Source organism: Pelodiscus sinensis, chromosome 7 (genome assembly GCF_052426305.1).
Source record: "Pelodiscus sinensis isolate ZL-2025 chromosome 7, ASM5242630v1, whole genome shotgun sequence".
NCBI lineage: Eukaryota > Metazoa > Chordata > Testudines > Trionychidae > Pelodiscus > Pelodiscus sinensis.
In genome coordinates, this window is record NC_143058.1 from 11,963,265 (window position 1) to 11,985,143 (window position 21,879).

The window sequence follows — 21,879 nt, forward strand, 5'->3', positions numbered from 1 at the left end:
GGCACAATCCTGTATTGGCTGGGAGGAGTGGATTAGATGATTTAAGAGAGATGGAAAGAATGGGGAAGAAGAAAGTCCCCTGATCATGTAAAGATAAAGCTCCCACGAAATGCACAACACACACCCACACAGCAGCCTCCCTCCCCTTTCCTTTTCCCATTTAATATCCACATCCCAGTTTTCCTGCCTCCCTCAGGAAGTCCTGACTGCCAGAATAACCCAGTCTGGTTGGAAGGATCATTAGGAAAACAACAATAGCTGGTGTGATACTAGCTCGAGCGGCTGCCGCTGCTGTAAGGAATTGAACTGTCATCTATGTAAATACAGCTCTGTTGGAGTCACATGTGCAGCAAGGGGCATTGTTGGCAAAGAAGAGAGGAGGAGGAGGGGAGGGGGAAGAGAGCAGAGCAGGTCTGAACAATAGAGAGAGGAGGGGGGTTGGCAGAAAGCCTGCTTTTGCTGGAGGTGTTGGGGGGAGGACTCCAAACCCCACACGACTGGCAGGCAGTGGGAGCAGCTGCTGCTAAGCCCAGGGAACAGCAGCCGCAGCAGAGCTCATCAGACACCATGGAAGGGATGATCCCGGTGGTGCACGGCTGGGCTAGCTGCTGAAAGCGCCTCCAACCCTCCTCCCTCTCTCTCCCCCTTTGCTTCTCCTCCTCCCTAACTCACTGGATATTAGCAGCAGCTGGGCTCGCCTCTTCTTCCCCCAGCCATGAATCCCGCAGAAGGGGCAGCGGAGGAAGGTGCTGTTCCCGATTCCGAGGTGGATGCTTTTTTCCGAACAGGTAAGGCAGGAATGGGGAAGGGGAGATGGAGGAGGGAAGGGGCTGCCACCGCCTGTCTGGCCGAGAATGGGATGCGAGAAAGGGATTGTTTTGCGTTGGCACCATCCTGGAGTGGATGGCCGCAGGGAACTCGCTGTCTTGCTTTGTTTGGGGGCATGGACAGGGTTGGGGTCCGCTGGGTGAAGGATTCTGATTCTCCCCTCTTCTTGTTTATATTTTGTTCATTGTCTATTTCCCCTCTGCTCCCCCTCCCCCTTCTAAGCCTTGGTGCCAGAGTGACATACACTAAAAGGAGAAGCCCCTTCTCTGGGCAAAGGCGCTTTGTGTTAGGGTTGTTTTCAAAAGCACTTAGCGAATTGACTGGGGATTGGAAAGTGGTGGCTGTCAGTTTCAGAAGAGAACCAGATTTATTTCCCCCCTCTTCTTGTTTCGTTTCCATTTGTTCCCTGGCTTGCTAGAAAATGATGCTGCTCTTCGCTTGTTACACAGGAATGGGGCGATCTTAGATCACTTTTTAAATGCAAGAGGGAAGGGATTACACATCCTCCCAGTTCTTGCATGTTACAAGATCTTAACATTGCAGGAAATGTAACCTTACTCTCTCCCTTCCTCTTCGGAGATTGGAAACACACAAAAGCCTCTCTAAGACGTTTGTTGGTAGCTTGTGAGAACTCCTCACACAAAAAGACATGGCATTTGGTCTTAAACATGCTTTCAAATTGAGTTATAGGTAGGGATCTGTTGATGGAGCTAGAGCTCCAATTTTAACCATCCTTAGGCATAGTGCCATAGTGTATAACTGCTTCCTGGATCCTGCCACTGTCAGGTTGGAGAATAAGGGGGGAAAGGTCAGTAAATAATAATCACAATTAATTATTTTGAAGAGGAGTTACTTTCATCCCTCCCTCAGTCTAGTAAATTTGTACTTTCACTTGAAAACTATAAATATATTATATGTGCAAGTTCTGTCATACCCTTCCATCTCAAACCACCTTTGCAATCCTTTAAAAAGGCTTTGTTAATCCAGTGCCATCAGTCATAGATAATGTGGCAGGGTACTGGAGATTAGGGATGCTAGAAGTCAACACAGGTCATTACTGATGGGAAAACTGGTGAGCATATTTGCCTGGGTATCTCATTCCTACTGAAGTAGACTTTCGTTAGAAGGATTCAAGAACACATCCAATTGTGTATCAGTGAGTAGTGTGAGAAATAAATGTCCTCCAGTTTTAGGGGACAATACTATTACATAGTATAAGATGAAATGTGACTCTGCTTCAGGCCATATTCTTTAAGAAATGTGTCTACACTACAAACCCACATAGGGTATTATGAGTTCGGTGTGCCTTATCTTTGAAACATAATTTTATGTAGGATCAAAGCCCCAGGTGAAATAATTTATGGAATTCATTTTAATTCCCTAGGTGGAACTTTAAGAAAGTATTACATACTACTTGTTGGATTTTTAATTAAAATTGCAAAGGATTAAATGCTCACTCATAAGGGTATTGACCCTGGTAGTCTGGATTTGACACTTACTGCCACAGCTGTTTGTCAGGGCTTTGCTTTTCAGCTGCCTTCTTCCTTCTACCTGATCATTGGTTATACAGATGGTTTCAGGCTCCAGTTACAACAAAACAATCTTATAATCACCAAAACTTTAAAGGAGTTCATTCCTGCAGATCTGCTACAACTGTGTGGACTGAACCATGTTTATGTGAAAATGCTTTGATCTGGAGGATAACTATAATAAGGTCTGACTTTGCATATCTTGTGATCCATTAAGCCAATGAATATTTGCCTCCTGATACTCTGCACGGATACAAGTAAAGCATTATAGATTTCCCATACCCCAGTGGTGTAAATGTTCCTGGGCTATTGAAGTTTTGGAGAATGCACTTTAAAAATTAGCAATTTTTCTTTTTAAAAATGTATGTTGCTTCAGGACTCTCCCCCTTAAAAGCTTAAATCATTGCATAATGACACTCAATTTCCAGCATAAGAAAAGATGATAAAATTGAATTCAGAGGGACTGTTCACATTTGTGCACAGATTATAAAAGAAATCAGGCTAAATAAGAAAAGAACAAACACTCAGAGTCCCATGATCAAACATTTTCCTGTTCTGTGTCCTCCTCCTGAAATTTCATGCCTAAGGAATAATGAATATAACTTTGTTAGGTATCCTGTGCATTTAATTTAAAGGGTTTCTGGAGGTTTTTTGGCATTACATTTTATTCAAGGAAGTGAATAGTTTGCATCTGAATGATTCTATACCATCATGTGTCCTCTCATAACTATGATACTGGTTCATGTCTGTGAATTAGTAAACAATTTTTCTTTTAAACAGTATCAGTATTTTGTGCATATCAGGTATGTTTTAAAATGAATATAAATAACACAGATAAACTGAAATCCAGGCATCTGATGGTAGGCCTGACCTTAATGAAACTGACTATTTTTTATTGGAATAACTTATATTTCTATGAATGCTTGTCCTATTTGGTTCTCTACTTTCTGTGCTGATGTTGTGACTGCCTAGAGTTGCTGTTGGTGTCAGTCCTAATAGGTGGTAGAGAAAACAGCTCATGAGGTGTATTCAGGGAGAGAGTCTAGATAGAACACTTATGAACAAACTGAGAACCTGACCCTTCCAGTCCCTTCTCAGGCAGAATTCCTACAGAAGTCAATGGCAGTATTGCCCGAGACAAGACTGTGAGATCAGATCCTGTATTACCCTTTGTCTACTTTTTTTGTGGTTTGTTTTTTTGTTAAGTGTTAATGAGGTGTTTGTATATACAAAAATATATATGAATTACTAGTGTTTATGTAGATTATATAAAAGACAATTTCTTAGTCACTTGGTGCATTTGTGACAACTAAAACAATATTTTGTTAACATTAGGTATGTCAGTAATGCAGATCCTTGCCTTCCATGTACAGGATAACCATTTGAAGGAGCTGCCAAACAGTTGGCTATAAGAAGGGCACTCAACAAATTGCAGGAAAAGCAAAAACTCAGAAGGCAGCATCCTCAGTGAAAAATCAATGTCCTGATGCCTTCTTCCATCATTGTATCTCAGTCAAAAGCTTTAGTAAACAGATAAGTTTTATACTGAACATCAAAGATCAACAGATTCAGCTCTCTTGGACCAATAGAGTAAGCAGATGCCAGAGGTAAAGGCCCTTCACAGATGGTTAGCAAGATCACCCAGTAATTCAGATGTAGGCTGTTATCCAATGAAGATAACAGATACATTGATAATAAACAAATTGATAAATTAATCAATCCAAAGTAACAAATGATGGGCCTGATTTTGATCTCACACTGGTGTGAAACAGGGATAACTTCTATGAAGTCAATGGACATACAGTATTATAACCGAGATCAGTATCTTGTCAAATGTCTCTAAAGAAATATGTGGCAGAGACTTTTCTGATTTTAGTTACCATAATGTATAAAAAGAGTAATTTCATTTACTTGAGTGGGATTGTATTTCTGTAACTGAAATCAGAATTCATAATAATTCATGCACTCTCACTTCATGCAAGTCATAGAACTAAAAGCAGTAATTTCCACATCAAGTCCAGAACTACTGTTTGAGCTATAGCAATTCTTTGTGAAAGAATCTGATCCTTTACATACTTTATTAAGCTTTGATTTCTATTTGAAAAAGAATGAAATTGTGCATAAGTTCTTCAGAAAAAGTGGCTTATTTTGTATCAGCAATTTAAATGTGTATTGAGTTTTCTGCTTTTATGTTGTTGTGTGGGATGGAATCCAAATGACTTTGTTGCTTGGAGAATGAATGTAGTAAAGGAAGTCATGTTGTAAAGCCATGGATGGAGTGTCAGAATTTTCCCGGGATGTTTGAGGACCTATAAGAAAAGCTTTGTCTTTGTGCCTGTGTTCTAAGAGTTTCTGTTACACTTTGGAAGCTGCGGTGAAACAGACAAAATGTTGTCAAGCCTTAACTATCCATAGAGGTAAATGGAAGAATCCAGCGAACCAGGAGTTTTTGGAAAGAGCAATCATTAATCCATACAATACACAGTGGATAGATATCGAGATAACTATGTTAGTCTGTATCTGCTAAAACAACGAGGAGTCCTGTGGCACCTTTAGGATTAATAGATTTATTGGGCATAAGCATTCGTAGGCAAATAAATATGTTAGTCTTTAAGGTGCCACAGGACTCCTCATTGTTTTTACAGTGGATTGGGTTTTCTTCTCTAATTTTTTGTGGCATTTAATTTTAATATTGTTTCTGATGTGAAGACGAAGAATCTGTTATTGATTCCTGTGTGTGAATTGAAAATTGATCTTTTTTTGAATGTGATGAATTATTCTCTTTGCCTTTTGCCTTCTACCAGCATGTTAGGCTTTCACTATGGTTCATTTGTGTACAAGTGATTGGCAGTTCTGCTACTAAATAATTTTAAAATGATTGGCAGTGGACAGGCTGTTTGATCAATAGATGTTCTTGAAAAAAAGCCTGCAGAAGAGTGCTCCTTGAGACTGATGGAATCAAGTGTCTCCTACTAGGACAGATAAATTGAATCGATCTGCTTGTCTCTGGTGGTAAGGTGTACTCATTGTGTCTGACTTCCTCACCTTGAGACTTTATAATTTATAAGAGCTGTTCTGGTAATGTACACTAATAAAGGAGGCTGTGATGTGGAAAAAAAACCTGTCATGTTTTATGTTCCATTTGGAAAGGACCCCTGTTGTTTAAAGGGGCAGTGACAACATAGAGATTACCCTTCTCTTCAGAAATTTTACCCTATGGCAGGGATGGGGAATATTTTTTTAGGTCTGGGGTCACTGACCCGCAGAGAAATCAGCTGGGGACCACACAAATGAGAAACAAAAAGGAAAAAAAACCAACAACCCCTCAGTGACATAGCTTCTGACTGAGGAGAAAGACACTCCCCGCATTCCCCTTACACACCAGAGGCTACTGGGGCCCAGGCTAGTAGATTTTGTGTGCTCTAGTCCTCCAGTGGGTTGTAGGGTTGCCAGGTGTCCAGTTTTGAACCAGACAGTCCAGTATTTGAGCTCTCTCTTCGGGAAACTAATTGAGAAAATATAAATGTCCAGCATTTTCTAAATAAGATGTAATGTAGATTGTGATGTAATGTCAAGTGTGTCTGGTATTTTTGTTCAAACTATCTGGCAAGCCCCAGGTGACAGGAGGGCTGGAACACCAGCGTGGGTTTCCTAATGCTGATAGGGAGCCCTGGCCCTTGAGGGCTGGATTCAGGCAAGCCAGGGGCTGCACACAGCCCCTGGGTCTGAGGTTCCCAACCCCTGCCCTATGGTATTACCAGGAATGTGGATTTTCATTTTACACTTTGCTTAATCTATAATGTGAATTATTTTTTTTCCAATATAGTTCAGTGTGTTTAGTCACCACTCACCTAAGATCAGATCATCATGTGCTCCCCAACATATGAGGATGGAGCGGGGCTTCCATAAGCAGTTCCCTCCACATGGAAGGAAACTTTCTGTGGCACTGTCTCTTGTCTTCCTCCTGATCCTGTAGACAATGTGCTATCAGTCTGGGGTCTGAAGACAAAGAAGCTGGGTATATGCCAGTGGCTATTAGTGTAAAGGAAATATCAATACAATATGAACATTAGCTACATTAGAAGGCATTGCAATAGGGTGTAATCCAGAAATCCGTGGGAAACTGCCATTCCCTTCACTGAATTTTAAATTAAGCCCACAGAAGAACAGTATTATTGTGAAAGAAAAAAACAAGAGAAGAATACAATGGCTGTGGTGCTCATGAGAAACACTGCAAATAAGTTTCTAACAGAGGTGGCCAGATTTGTGTCTTGGTTGTCTGTCATCCATGGAAAGGATGAACAGGTGTACCTAACAGTCAGTTTTGGCCAGGAAAGTGTAAGTATCCCTGTTTTTTCATGGTTGTATTAAGGCCTTGACAGAGTGTTGGAAAGTGAAGACTTATAATTTTACTTTGGAGATGTAAAAGAACATGCATATCCTATGCTAAGGACCCTGTGGGGATTTCTCTTATTGTACAGGTGTGTTGGGCCTCTTTCAGACAGGCAGGACTGGTATGATGTATTTTGTTGTTTCAGCTGCTGTGGCCTTATGGTCCCAAGGAAATTTGATTATGGATGTATAGAAGCAGCTTTATTACTCCATCGTGACATGTACAACATGGTGCCTACAGGTATTTATAAATACCTCAAAGCTATATCAAAGAAAATACTTATGGAGCATTAGACCCTATAAACAAATAACAGTGCACTTTATGCCTTGAACTTAGTTAGTCATGAACAACCCCTTTTTATAGGCCTATATGGTGCCCATATTCTGTCTTAAAGCACAAGGATTCTACCACTTAGGAAATTTTGCCCAAAGAGTCTTGAAAGCACAGCTGGGAGATTTGTAAAATATGTTTCAAAAGAAACCTGAATACAGGAAAGAAAGAGGAAGCAAATGTAGAAGTAAAGTGATCATCTTACGGGAGAGCTCTGGAACACAGGTGGCTATAGAAGAAAAGATATGGAATGTTTGAATTAAAAAAAATAGGTAGGAATTCTAAAAAAAATTATGATCTCAGTTATCATGGTGTAAATCTGGAATAACTCAATTTACTTCATTGAACTTGTACTGGATTTTTCAATAACATAACTGAAATTAGATCTTGCCGCAGACATCATGATGAATGCATTCCTAGTCAAGTCACCTGTGGAATATATAGTTTACAGCATGAGGTTATGATCAGTTTTGCACAAAAAAGTCATTTGATGGAATTATTTGTAGTTAGCATGTCAATTCAGATATGGCTCGGACTGAAGTTGGTATTTGAACACAATGTACACCTCTCTTCCCCCATACAACATTACAAAGGATAGAATCTTATTTACATGACCTCCTCATGTGACTGCATACAATATTAGTCTCTTTTACAATATCATTTTGCTCCTTATTATAGTTAAATGTTACAGCAGATTAGTAGAGACCATAATAATTTAAAAGTGATATATATCCAGTGCTGGAGTGTGAATGAGCACTGAAAAAAATTGTTGCTGTTTAAATAATTCCTGTTTCCTGATCCAGCAGGCTGAAAAGAAGATCAGATATAGACATGAATGAACTTAAGATAGGGATCATGTTTATAGTTGCTGCTAAATTTCTTCTTCTTAAACTGTTGTACTCTGAATGGAGCATAGGTCATCTATAAGGGTACATCTAGACTACATGCCTCTGGCGACAGAGGCATGTAGATTAGGGTACCTGACATAGTAAAATGAAGCGGCGATTTAAATAATTGCCGCTTCATTTAAATTTACATGGCTGCCGCGCTGAGCTGACAAACAGCTGATCAGCTGTTTGTCGGCTCAGCGCGATAGTCTGGACGCTCCCCTGCCGACATCAAAGGTATTTGCCTCATCCCAGCTGATCAGCTGTTTGTCGGCTCAGCGCGGCAGCCATGTAAATTTAAATGAAGCGGCGATTATTTAAATCGCCGCTTCATTTTACTATGTCCGGTACCCTAATCTACATGCCTCTGTCGCCAGAGGCATGTAGTCTAGACGTACCCATAGTCTCCTCCACGTCACTCTGTCTTGAGACAAAACTTCTAGATGACTCCAGGAGTACCCCAGTTCTCCTACAGTCTCAGTAGATCTTCTCCACATTGTCTGAGGTCTTTCTCTTTTGCGTTTTCCTTGCGGGTTCCATGTGAGAGCTTGGTGGACTATGCTGGATAAGGGTTTTCTGAGAGTGTAGCCTAGCTATCCCCACTTTCTTCTCTTGATTTGAACACATTGCTAAATTTAGCATCATATAATTTAGGTTTCAAAGCATGAGCTGTGCCATTGTAATGAATAGGACTACTCTTATGCTTAAAATTAAGCAAGTACTCCAAAACCTTGTAGAATGAGGGCCCAAGAATGTAATTCCATTTTTACATTTTAAAACAATGTAGTTGCTCAGCTAATATGGTGAAAGAGGCCAAGTAGATACACAGTCTATTAGGCAATCCTCTCTTAAAGGCAACAAATTGCCTTTAAAGCTAAAAATGAAATTCCTTTCCTGCAGCCTTATTTATCTAAGGGTATGTCTACACGACAGCGCTAATTCTAACTAACTTAGTTCGAATTAGTTAATTCGAACTAAGCTAATTCGAATTAGCGCATCCAGACTTAAAAACTAGTTTGAATTAGCGTTTTGCTAATTCGAACTAGCATGTCCACATTGAGTGGACCCTGAACCGAGGTTAAGGATGGCCGGAAGCAGTGCTGGTAGGGCATCAGAGTAGGACTTAGAGCGTGGAGCCGCTGTCTCAGGCTAGCCAAGGGCTGTGCTTAAAGGGACCCGACCCCCACCCCGGACAGACAGTTCTCAGGGGTTCCCCGCTTGCAAAGCAGTTCTGTCTTGGAGTGCCCTGAGTGCCCGCACATCACAGCACTCGGCACATCACTGCACTTGCCGCAGGCTGCCATCCGGGAGGGGGGGGGGGGGGCTGCAGGAGAGCTTCCACCCCGAGGAGCCCGCAGAGCCACCCCAGTCCTCCCCATTGGGGGCTTGTACCCCATTCCTCCCTCACCTCCTTCCACTTGCCCCTCTCTAGCCCCCCTTCCTGATGTACAAAATAAAGGACACGTGTGTTCAAAAATAGAAACTCTCTTTATTGAACAAAACTCGGGGAGACTGGGAAAAGAAGGTGGGAGAGGGGAAGAGAGAGGTTGGGAGATGGGAGGGCAACTAAAATGATCAGGGGTTTGGAACAGGTCCCATATGAAGAGAGGCTAAAGAGACTGGCACTTTTCAGCTTAGAAAAGAGGAGATGGAGGGGGGATATGATAGAGGTCTATAAAAACATGAGTGGTGTGGAGAGGGTGCATAAAGAAAAGTTCTTCATTAGTTCCCATAATAGAAGGACTAGGGGACACCAAATGAAATGAATGGGTAGCAGGCTTCAAACTAATAACAGAAAGTTCTTCTTCACAAAGCAAATAGTCAACCTGTGGAACTCCTTGCTGCAGGAGGCTGTGAAGGCTACAACTAGAACAGAGTTCAAAGAGAAGTTAGATAAAGTCATGGAGGTTGGGTCCATGGAGTGCTATTAGTCAGGAGGTAGAAATGGTGTCCCTGGCCTCTGTTTGTGGAAGGCTGGAGATGGATGGCACAAGACAAATGGCTTGGCTATTGTCTTCGGTCCATCCCCTCTAGGGTACCTAGGGTTGGACGCTGTCGGCAGACAGGCTACTGGGATAGATGGACCTTTGGTCTGACCCAGGACGGCCATTTTAAGCTCAGGGCTCAGAGTTGGGGGTCTCGGTGGACCACCTTGATTTTCATGCAAACCTGCTCCTGGGTGGCCAGGCTGGCAGCTATCCTGCCCTAGACAGCCACTTTCCTGTGTCTAGTGCAGAGGTCGTGGATGAGGTCCACAATGTCTGCACTAGAACAGGCAGGCGCCTGCCTCTTGCGGATCTGGGCAGGGTCCCGGGAGCAGCCGGCCTGGTCCCGGGAAGAGGCGGAGGGCTGGGTGGCAGCGGGTGGCTGGCTCAAGCCATGCCAGGTGCAGGGTCTGCTGGCTGGGTGCTGGCAGGCTTGCACCTGGCACGGGCACCGTAGCCAGCCCATGCCCCTTTAAGGGCTCCGGGGCTGAGAGGGGGGCAGAAGAGTTTCCCTGGTGGTGCCCAGAGTGGCCACCAGGGTAAGCTGGGGAGGGCTAGCCTCCCACTGGTTCAAATTAAGTGGCTACACAGCCCTTAATTCAAACTAGTTAATTCGAACTAGGCGTTAGTCCTCGTAGAATGAGGTTTACCTAGTTCGAATGAAGTTTGAACTAGCGGATCGCTAGTGTAGCGCCTATCAAAGTTAATTCGAACTAACGTTTGTTAGTTCGAATTAACTTTGTAGTGTAGACATACCCTAAGGCACCATTTTTATTTCACCAATGGAACAAAGAACTGTAAGTAGGCTAACTATACTTTTTAGTATAAGGTCACATCATGCTTTTATGAGAATAATAAAAGGAAATTAGTTTAACATCAGTGACTGGTCATTTGTGTTATTAAAGTGGCCTTGGAGGAAAAAGTGAGTGGCATTTGCAGCAGAAATGCAATCAACTCATGTAATCTGTAATAGTAGCGCTATATGTTAACTCTGCTGTGTTTTTTCAGGATTTTGATCACTTCCTTGTAGTTATACACAAATGGCATTAGATGGCCTTCCATATTCTTTTAAGAAATCATCAAGGAGAATGTTTTTGAATCAAAGAACTTTGTCTCGCCTGAGATTTCAGGAGTTTCTTGTCAAAGTATACTCTGTGAATCCTTAGTAAAACAGTGAAAGCAATCGGCTAGACTTTCACGTCTATGTAAGCTCCATTATCTAACAGCAAAATTTGACCCAATGTGTTTATTCATTGAAATTAGTATATGCCCAGTAAAAGGAACTTAATAAAGGTTCTTTACTAATATTGTAGTTCCTGGCATAGTTCCTGATTCCTGGAGTGTTCTCTGGCACCCCTACTGTTTTAATCACAACTGGCAGCCTATATTCTGAGCAGCAGCATCAGTTGGAAACAATGGTGTCTGATTCTTGTTTGTCAGCTGGGACAATGGGCCTGTTGATGGGTTGTGGTAGATCGGAGTGTGTTCCTTTTGAATGGCAGTACAGGCATGGCAGATGGCTAATTGGACATGATAAACCACTGGGGCAATGGGGGGAAGCAAAAGGAGGTCTCAGGGATTATCAACTCATGATCATCTATGTCAAATATTAAAGAAAAGGAAGAAGCTCTCTCTATCAAAGCAGCTGAATTTTAGTTTTTTGCTGCCTAACCATATGTCAGCCAGAAAAGGAGTAGAGGGACATCCTAACGAAACTCCACACTCCAGCTAATGTAAAGCATATTTCATTAACTAGGAGTAAATCATATTACTGTATGGAAAGATAGGGAAACATAAGGCCCTAGAGATTCTGGCATGGCACTTAGTAAAATTAGCACAGTATTTTTCACTAGTCTTATAAGTGAACATCAAACTGTTGTATCAAACAGGATCCAGGCTGGAAACAAGAGCATTATTGCAGTGCTGTTTCAATAGGAAACAACCTGTGCCAAAGTTTGGCTTTATAACTCTAAGGACATCAGTGGTGCAGTCACTGAAAAGTTATAGAGTTGATTTGTAAGTACTGACTTCATTTCTTTAAAATGTGTTTTTGTTGGGTTTTAAGAGTCTGAAGAATAAATATTGTGGGACCAACTCCTGAGGCCACTGGTCTGTATTCAGGCACTGAATTAAAACAAAAAGTGGAATGACGTGCTCAATAACTGAATCATTGAATCATTTATTTGTTTTTATTTTCTATTTATTTTTAATAATAAGCATGCCTTAATTACTAGGAATTCTTGGCTCTGGGCAAGATGATCGTATGTTCAAGTCCTATGCCAGGAGATACATCTGATATTTATTGACATTATATGGTGGCAGTAGTCAGAAATGCCACCCTTGGGTAAAATATTAAACTGTTCCTTTATGCTCATTCATAGCAGCCATTCAGGTGAAAGAGAGAAATAGTTGATAGCATTTTTTTAAAAAGTAGGAGATAGCTGTAGTGTTCTGGCTCACCTTTCCTCTTTCCATAAAACATGTTTTAATACCTAATGCTGTTAGTGAGCAATTGCTGAGTATACAATGACTGATGTTACATTCATTTACATAGCTGTTAACCGGTCTCTGTTTTTTAAAATGGTATGTGGTACCTTGAGTGCTTGAATTATAAAAAAGAACTAAAATAACAGGTTTATGATACTTAATAAATGTATTTAGTAATAAATACATGATAGTAAAATGTGTCCATAATAAATGAAAAATAAGAAATATGTAATCCTCTACCAAACAATGGACATGATTTGCTTTCTGTGGAATTATCTAGTCTGCTTGAGAGTAGGATCCTCCTTCCACTGTTCACTGTTGAATTTCCCCACACCACTTTAATGAAAATTCTTGCTCGAAAATTTCAACTAGCTTCTGTTAGGTTTGGGGACTATTAGTCTATTGTTTTCTGGGACTACGGGTGCAGATGAAACCATCAGAGATCAGCAGAAAGATTTTATTGAAATTAGTGGAATTTTATGAGGGTACCCTTACTGCATTGTCATTGTAGCTCTATGATCTAACATGGATTGTGAACTGTCTCTTAATTTGCCTTTAAAGCATGCCTCCAAAAGAGATTTGAAGAACTTGGTGACCTTATGAACTAGTTTGGAGAAATTGTTCTAAGTGGAAGAAAGTACGAAGACAGCTAGGAGATAAATGGATGGTGGAGACTAACATTATTAGCCAACTGGAGGGAATGGGGGAGGGCAAATAAAATATGAGGTGCACAGACTTGCCTAGGACTGTGAAACATGAGAAGCAGGTCCTAAAGCATTCCTCCCCCCTCCAGACTCATAGTTTTTAAAGAAAAACCTCTCCACAGTCACATTTCTGAGCAGTGTGCAGGTGGGGTGAAGCAAGCAAAGAACCTGCCTGGGGCTCCCTGCAGCGACTGCAGGACGGATTCAGTAGCTTGGTGGGCCAAATCCAGCCTGCAGGTTGTATTTTGCCCAGGCCTTCTCTAAAATAAAGAAAACCCCTTAACTGCCATAGAAAGTAACTGGAGAGCCAGAGTTAAGTCTAAGGAATTTCAGCAAGGATTGCACCATGTTAGCCTCCCTACATTCAAGTAACAAAAGAAACTAAGAAATGAATTTAATTAAATAACTTTATAAAATCTTATGATGGAGAAACAAATAATCTAATTTTTACTATATAATATAACCATTTTATAACACAGAGATGAAAATCCTTCCCTCAAAATAACCCTTACTGTGGCTGCTGGCCCACCCTTGGGGACTATAGATTAGTCGACTACTGATAAAATTTCATGAGATTACTCGACTATTCAATTAACCGATATTTAACATCCCTTGTCTGAACCAAGCAACATATACAGAACCTTCTGAAGCAAACCCTAACTACCATATCCAATTCCAGAATCTTCTGGGTACGGAGTGCTAAATCAGCCTAGCAACAGTGACCAAGACACAACTCACTTCTATCTCACCCCAGATGTCTCTTAAAGAGAGAGCTCTCTATTAGGTGCATGGGTTACACTGTTGCTGTAGGGATCAGTCACTTGATGATCCACAGGCACTAGAAAAAGCCAAATCCTTGTTCATCCTCATTCACATTTACTAATTTCTGTTCACAAAAATATGTTATAAAAATCTAGTCTCTTTGGAACTGATTGTCATGATTATGAGGGTTAGCCAGCAGCCTGGGGATTAAGGAGTTAACTACTCCTAGCCAGGTGGAGTGACCAATAGGAATGTAGGTGGGACTTTTCAAACTGGGACAAAGGAATTTGGTTTTTTTTTTCTCCCTTTTGTCTCTGGGAGAGAGTTCTCTGCAGCTACAGAGAGGGACAAGCATGTCTCTCTGGGTATGTCTACACTACCCCCCTAGTTCGAACTAGGGGGGTAATGTATGCATACCGAACTTGCTAATGAAGCCCGGGATTTGAATTTCCTGGGCTTCATTAGCATAAAGCCGGCTCCGCCATTTTTAAAAGCCGGCTTGTTCGAACCCCGTGCCGCGCGGCTACACGCGGCACGGGCTAGATAGTTCGGACTATGTAGTTATTCCGAACTATCTGTACGCCTCGTGGAACGTGCCTTTTTAAAAATCCTGGGTTCTCAAAATAATCCCACCGCTATGCCACCATGTTATGGCTCCTTCCCCACTCTGGCATGATAAATGCAGAAGTGGGGGCCAGCAAGTGTACCCCAAAGCCTTATCTACCAGGCTTTGGTATCAAACTCCCCCCAAAATCTTAAAAACCTAGATATTGGGAATAAAACTTCCGCTGCCACCACCCAAATGTTGATAAAGAAATCAGGGGAAAGATCATTTGGGAAATCTTACCCCTAAAATAAAAATCAAGGCACACAATTAACCACTGCCAGGTTAATAAAAAGAAAAGAAAGAACTTTTATTATTACAACAATATTCCTGTTGCAAACATGATGACTAGATAGGGAGGTAACAAAATATACTCATGGAGAAACTCCATGGGCCTAGAACTTAGTTACAAAGAAAAGCCAAAACATCTTTTAAACAGTGCCAGATCTCAGATCCCATACCCAATACCCAATCCATAAAACAATAAAACCTAACGAAACTACCTAAACTTTACCCTACTTACAGAAAATGAAGAATGGTGTCTTGGAGAGAGAGAGACAGATGCTTGTCCCTCTCTGTAGCTGCAGAGAACTCTCTCCCAGAGACAAAAGGGAGAAAAAAAAAACCAAATTCCTTTGTCCCAGTTTGAAAAGTCCCACCTACATTCCTATTGGTCACTCCACTTGGCTAGGTGTAGTTAACTCCTTAATCCCCAGGCTGCTGGCTAATCCTCATAATCATGACACTGATGGCCACTGTCTTCACAGCAATTTAAATTGTCTACTTCAGCACAGAAGAGCAGACCAGAGCATTCAGGGGATGATGCTAATAGAATCAGTCTGAAGCATTCAGATAAATTCAGCCCGAAGGAGCAAGTCAAGCCTAACGGGTAAAAAGTAATGATCTTGTGTGCTTCAAGGACCTGGATCTATTGTGTGCAAATCTCCAGCTAACAGCTTGCTCCAGTTCAACTGAGTCCTATTCAAAAGTTAGCCAGGGCATTAAACAGCTCAGCCATCTATTTTAGGATCCTGTTGGTCTGTAATCTGTACACTTCTCCAGACGATTTATGAATTTTACACTGAAACAGTCCATTTAAGTGACGTGTATTTTTTTCTTTTGGTATGTGCTTTGGTTTGTGGGATGCTGATAAAAAGACTGACACAAAAACCAGATGAATCATTTTACATTAATTTAAAACCAATTTTTGCCTTTATAATGTTTTGTAAAAACAGTCCTTCTAACATCTAAACATTACTACAGAGAAGGGTCAAAACCCCATTTGTTATACAAGCGAATTATTCAGCAGGGCATAATCAGAAGCTCTGAACTCATTGCTGTGATTGGAATTGATTTCAAATTTTGGTACAGCTGCAGTTTCACCATAATGCTTTGCCTGGGAGACATTCAGTGGTGTTGGTCATGTGCAGTGATCCAAAGACAATAGATAAGTAGATCCTTACTCTGAGTAGCAGTCAAATGATAACTTTCTATAGTACCTTGAGATTTAGTGAAGTAGAAAGTGGATATGTGCAGAATAAGCAATAATTGTTTTGTCTTATTCAGCTCTCCTAGATATTGAGTGATAATAAAGATGATGATAATTAGTTGATAATGCTTTGTGTTTATATTGCATCCAAGGATCACAAAGCATTGGTGTCCCTAGATGTAAATAGGGATGATGATTCTGATATCATCCCTTTGTAAAGCATATTGAGATCTATGGATGAAAAGACTATATTAAAGTGAATTTATTATTATCTTATTTTTTAGAAATATTAAATAGAGAAGTATATATACCTATATAAGATGGGGATAAGTGAGGCACAGTTATGATCTGCTATGTGCCTAAGTTTACACATGTACATTACTAAAAAAAAACAACAACAACCCTGGTTAGCTAAATGTTTTTACAAATACTAACACAGTTTTAACATCCTTTGCCTGGGCAGCATGGACCAAGGAGAAACATGTCAATTCTGTTTTGCGAAACTATTGAGGCTCTGAAGTTTGAAAAATGCAGCATTAAATTCACATTCAGGCATCTAAAATAAAAGGAGCTGAGAGCACTTTTATGTAGGTGACCTACTTCCAGCACACAGGTTTGCAAATTTTGGCCTTAATCCTGGAAATGGGATTAACACACCTTTCCATTGTCCATACTAACAAGTCAAAGTATCTTAAAACTGTGTTAGGCCAATGAATCTGTTTTTAAAAACATATGGGTCAGGGGCACAATTGGTGTAAAAAGTGGTGTAATGCTAATGGAACTATGCCAATTTATACTTACTGGTGATCTGGTCCATGTTCAGCTAACATTTTTTGTGTGATATAGATGGGATCTAAATGAATCAATGGTAGAGCAGAAATATCGCTAATTTATATATCTAGACATTTATACTGTACTTATAATAGAAGCTCTGGGCCTCAGCTGAGTGCCTAAATCCCTTTTAAAATTATATTTAGGCTCCTCCTTCAGTTGGGTATTACAATGCGGAGGGCTGCAGTACAAAAATACTTAAAAAAAAATAATCTATCCCTGAGTGCTTAGAACAGGGGCTGACAAGAGACTTCACTAGGTTGTAGGGGGAGCTGTCACCCTCCCTCTCCCCCGAAGGACAGGGTCTCAGGTGGAAGGGACTGGGCTGAGGGCTAGCTTCCGTCAGCCATCCCATCAGTACCACTGGAGGCTTCACCAGCGATGTAAAGGGCCTGGGTCTCCAGTCACTGCTGCTGTGGTAGAGGCAGCAGTGACTGGGAGCCTCCGGCCTTTTAAAATTACTGGGCCCTGATGCAGCTGCCCCATTCACTCCTCTTCCCCTATTGGTTGCCTTGCCTTAAAACCTAGAAGTTTAGCTTCCAGATTTCTGCACTCATTACTAGATATAGTCCTATGTTACCTTTTTGGAGTGAGTATGCTGTAAAAGTTACACCTATTCTGAAGTACTAAATGTAGGAGAGATTTAATTACATGCTGTGAAAAAGTTCCACCTCCAGAAAAACGCTTTGCTTTCTAGTTAAGGTTTCGTAATTTATTCCATATTTTACATAGATCTCTTCCTGAAAGGAATGTTGTCAGAATCCATTTACAGCCCTGTTTTTGCTTTATGCCTTTTACATTTGCCAGATACCTTTTTGCCTAAGTTCCCTGCAATCATGCTTTACTATGGATGTCTCCTACAAATGTTGAGTCTGTTAGTAAGTAACAAGAGTGTTTCATTTCTGGTCAATTTCTTGCAATCAGCTTTAGCAGAACTTTAAATATAGTATACTGATTCCTTTCCTTACTCTAACCTTCTCTTGTCACTTATTCTCCTGGTATAATCTAATAAATATAATTGTAAAAGTGGGGCATCTCTGTTACTGATGGAATCACTTGGTTACTGTATTTCTTTCCTTTATTTACCAGCATCACTTCACAGGTAAAGTACAAATAAGAGATTTATTTATACCTCTATTTAAACACTATATCAGAAGAACAGAAAACCGTCATATAAGATTATATATATATATATATATATATATATATATATATAGGAAGGGACAGAGGTCAGAGGCGTAGCGCAGGGGGGGCAGGAGGGGCATTTTCCCCCAGGTGCCACGCCAGGGGGGCACCGGGCTGGGCTGGAAGCGAAGCGCACGCTGCTCTGGCCCACGTGATGCTTTTGAACAGAAACCGGGAGTTGTCTAAGTGCTCCCCGCTCTCTACACGCTGCGAGTTGAGGCAGCAGGGCTGGGTGGCAGCAGGGGCCACTTTAAAGGTTAGAATCCCTCACCTGGCTGTTCCGTTCCTCCCGTGCCTGGCTCTCGGGGGAGGGGAAGGATTTGATGGGGGGTGCTTCCGGGCCTGGGGTCGGGGGGGGGCTCGTTCAGGGGGAGGTGTGAGTGCATTCAGATGGGAGCTCTGGGGGGATCTGGCTCGGGGGAGGAGTGAGCACATTGGGATGGGGGGCTGGCTCTGTGGGAGGCATGAATGCATTGGGATGGGGGGATACTGGTGAGGGGCTGGCTCTGGGGGGAGAGACGGGTGCATTGGGGTTACTTATAATTTTTTTAAAATAAAAGATACTTTAGAACAAAAGGAAAAACTTTAAAATGTAACCAGATTATTATTTTTTTTAAGACTAATAAACATATAGATCAGGCATGTCAAACTTGAAGCCCACTGAAGGCCACAAAGGAAAACTGATAGCTTTCAGGGACACCAAAGAAAATGTACTTCCATTGGAAAGTTGTAATTATTTATTATTATAGATTATGTTTTAGGTATATTTTATAATATTTTTCAGGTCTTGTTTTAATATAATACAATAATTTAATGTGTAAAATTGTTATTTACTCATAAAATATTTTTAATTTAAATATAAATGTAAGGTACTTTTAAATTTTGTATAGGCTTCTGTGAAAATTTCAGATACTTATTTGAACATATACTTATTTGTACAATTGCAAAAAATGGACATATATTTTATATAAAATTAATATACGTTCTGTGATTTTATTTGGAAATAAATAAATAAAAACCAAAACATTAACAAAATATCCCCTTCCATTGCCCCAGAGCCAGGCACTCCCATATCCCCGTTCTAACCCAATTCCCCTCCGTTCCCCCAGAGAACCCTCCTCTAACACAATGCCTCCTCCATCCCCCAGACCCAGGCACTCAGCAGACCAGGGACACCGGGAGCAAAGCCGGGGAGACAGAGGGGCGCTGGGGCGCTGCCGGTTGGCCTCTTAAGGGGGGGTAGTCTTATAAGGCGAGTATAAGACGAAAACCTATCTTTTAACTAGAAAATTAGGGGGTCGTCTTATACGCCCAGTCGCCTTATACGCCGGAAAATACGGTACCTCCTCCCCGCCTTTCTGCCCCCAACCCGACTCCCTCCACCTCTGCCAAAGGGTTAGTGCATGCGGGACCCATCCGCAAACTGGAGGGGGTTGGGTAAGACGCGGTACAAGCTCCCCCCACTCCTCCCAGGATTGAGCTCAGCTATGTGCCAGGTTTGGGGCCCCACCATTTGGCGGGGGGGGGGAGGGGAAGGGAGCGGGGAAGGAGCACCAATTTTGCCTTCATCCCGGGCGTATAACACCCTCGCTACGCCTCTGACAGAGGTCCAAGCAAACTCACGTGGATTCACTCAGCAGAACTTCCACCTCATTCTTTTCTGTTAGAGGTAGGATGACCATATTTCCCTAAGCTGAATACGGGACACCTGGTAAAATTACTCATATTCAAGTGAGTTCATTAACAATCAGTCATACAAATGTTCAAATTAACATCAAGATGACTGAGCTTCTGTTAAAAAGAAATATTTTGTAGGTGGATTCTTTTTATTTACCTACTTATCTTTAAGGCTTTGGGGTTCACACAGGGAGGGGTGACACAGCCATACCCACCCTCCCACAGATACATCAGTAGAGGTCACACATACCCACAACCCATTTCACCTCTATCACACAGAGGCAATGACTGACCAATACAACCCTCCTTGCCTGGCTGGCCCCCTAGGATCGACCCGCCTCTCCCGGTATCTGATACTGCAACGGGGTGGGCAAAAGGGCCTCTGCGGGCCGGATCTGGACCACCAAGTGGGTGGATCCAGCCTGCGGAGGCCCTTTAGGTTCCCCGCCCCCAAGCCAATTAGGGCCTGGGGGAGGGGGAGTGCTGGAGTCTTCTCCACTCTGCCCCTACCCTGCGAGCAGTGTGCAGTGCTGTGCACTGCTCGCAGGGTGTGGGCAAAGTGGAGAAGGCTTCGGGCACTTCCCCACCCCCAGGCCTTAATTGGCTGTGGGGAGAAGCATGTGAAGCCTCCTCCCACCCTGCGAGCAGCATGCAGCGCTTGGAAGCTCCTGCGCTGCTCACGGAGTGGGGGAGGCTTTGTGCGCTCCCCCCGCCCGCAGGCCAATAAGGGCCTGGGGGCGGGGGGAGCTGCATGAAGCTTCTGTTGCCCTGCCCCGGCCCTGTGAGTAGCCCGCGGCACTTCAGAATGTCACGAGCTTCTCGCAGGGCAGGAGGCAGCTTTGGGCGCTCCCCTGCCTCCAAGTCCTGATTGGCCTGAGAGTAGAGGTCCTGTTAAAGCCTCTTCCAGGGCATGGGTGCCTATTCAGAAGGGGGGGGAAAGGAGCTCTCCCACCCCCAGACCAATCATGGTCTTGGTTGTGGTAGCCCCGCCCCTTCCTGTTTCGGCCCTGCGCCTTCCAGGGCATAAAAATGGCGGCTCCCCGCTTATGCAAATGAAGCCCGGGAAATTCAAATCCCGGGCTTCATTTGCAAGTGCGGTATGCCTACATTACCCCGCCAGTTCGAACTAGCGGGGTAGTGTAGACATACCCAGAGAGATTGGCAAGGATCATTTGGCCCTGCCCAATACTACTCATCTATGTGGGCACTAATGATACTGCAAGTTGAGACCTTGAGCAGATCAAAAGTTACTACAGGGCTCTGAGAGTATGGGTGAGGGAGTTCTTGTCTACAGTGTCCCTGTCCACAGTGCTTCCTGCACCTCCCATTGTCCGGGAATGGCAATCCGTGGCCAGTAGAAGCTGCGATCACCCATATCTGCCAAGGAACATGTAAACAAAGTGTCTTGTGGCCAGCTGGTGGCTTGCCCTTACAAGCCACAATCCAGGATTTGAAAACCTCTGATCTAGATGGTGGTTGATCTTGCAGTGAGTGCAGGGGAGTGGATTTGATGACCTCTTGAGGTCCCTTCCAGTTCTAGTATTCTACGATTCTATGACTCTCTAAAGCCTCCCAAGTAATTATTTTTCCTTTTAGTCAGAGAAATGTGTATGGGTGTATTCTGAATGTTGAACAGCATGAATCAGTTAAGTTTCAGAGGAGGCCAATTGTAGCAATTTATTTTTAAAAAATTATTTTCAGGAATTAAGGTTTTACGACCTGATTTGAACTGGAATTGGGCACATGCTGAACTTTGTGCTGCAGACTGAGTCCACAGGAATGTCATTTTTCATCATTGCAATTCCAGATGTTTTCTGGAAACATACAACTTCAAGATACAGTCTTCACCTGGAACTGCATGAAAAACATTCCAGCCACATATCAGACAGTGCCAAATTATTTTCCCCAGTGCCATCAAAGATCTTGCTCATCCTGTGCATTAGTTATTGTTAGCTACAGAAGTTTGGCTGAAGAAGTGAAAATGTGTTTGTAAGATCCCAAAAGGGCTTTTTGGCTGCCCCACTTTCCCCTAGGAAACAAAAATCTGGAATCTCTGTTAGTTTGTTTTTAAGAATTGTTCTTCAGTGCTTTATGCTGGTATTTTAACTCTTTTATTTTGGCTTTCTATAAAAATGGCTAAAAACACTACAAGAAAAAAGGAGCCCATCTTTCTCTAGGTTGAAAGAGC

At 42.3% G+C, this 21,879-nt stretch overlaps 1 protein-coding gene across 5 annotated transcripts in view; it reads left to right on the forward strand.

Moving 5' to 3' along the window:
* The first annotated feature begins 237 nt into the window (after nucleotides 1–237).
* Nucleotides 238–21,879, forward strand: part of KALRN (kalirin RhoGEF kinase) — a 786,138-nt gene continuing 764,496 nt past the window's right edge. For 2 of the 5 annotated variants that reach the window (XM_075933142.2, XM_075933143.2), the window contains exon 1: nucleotides 241–788. In XM_075933142.2, the coding sequence (XP_075789257.1) occupies nucleotides 716–788 (73 nt within the window). In that variant the 5' untranslated portion in view covers nucleotides 241–715. Of the gene's footprint in view, nucleotides 789–21,879 lie in introns of all 5 variants that reach the window. The other 3 variants (XM_075933149.2, XM_075933140.2, XM_075933139.2) reach the window with 3 other exon arrangements.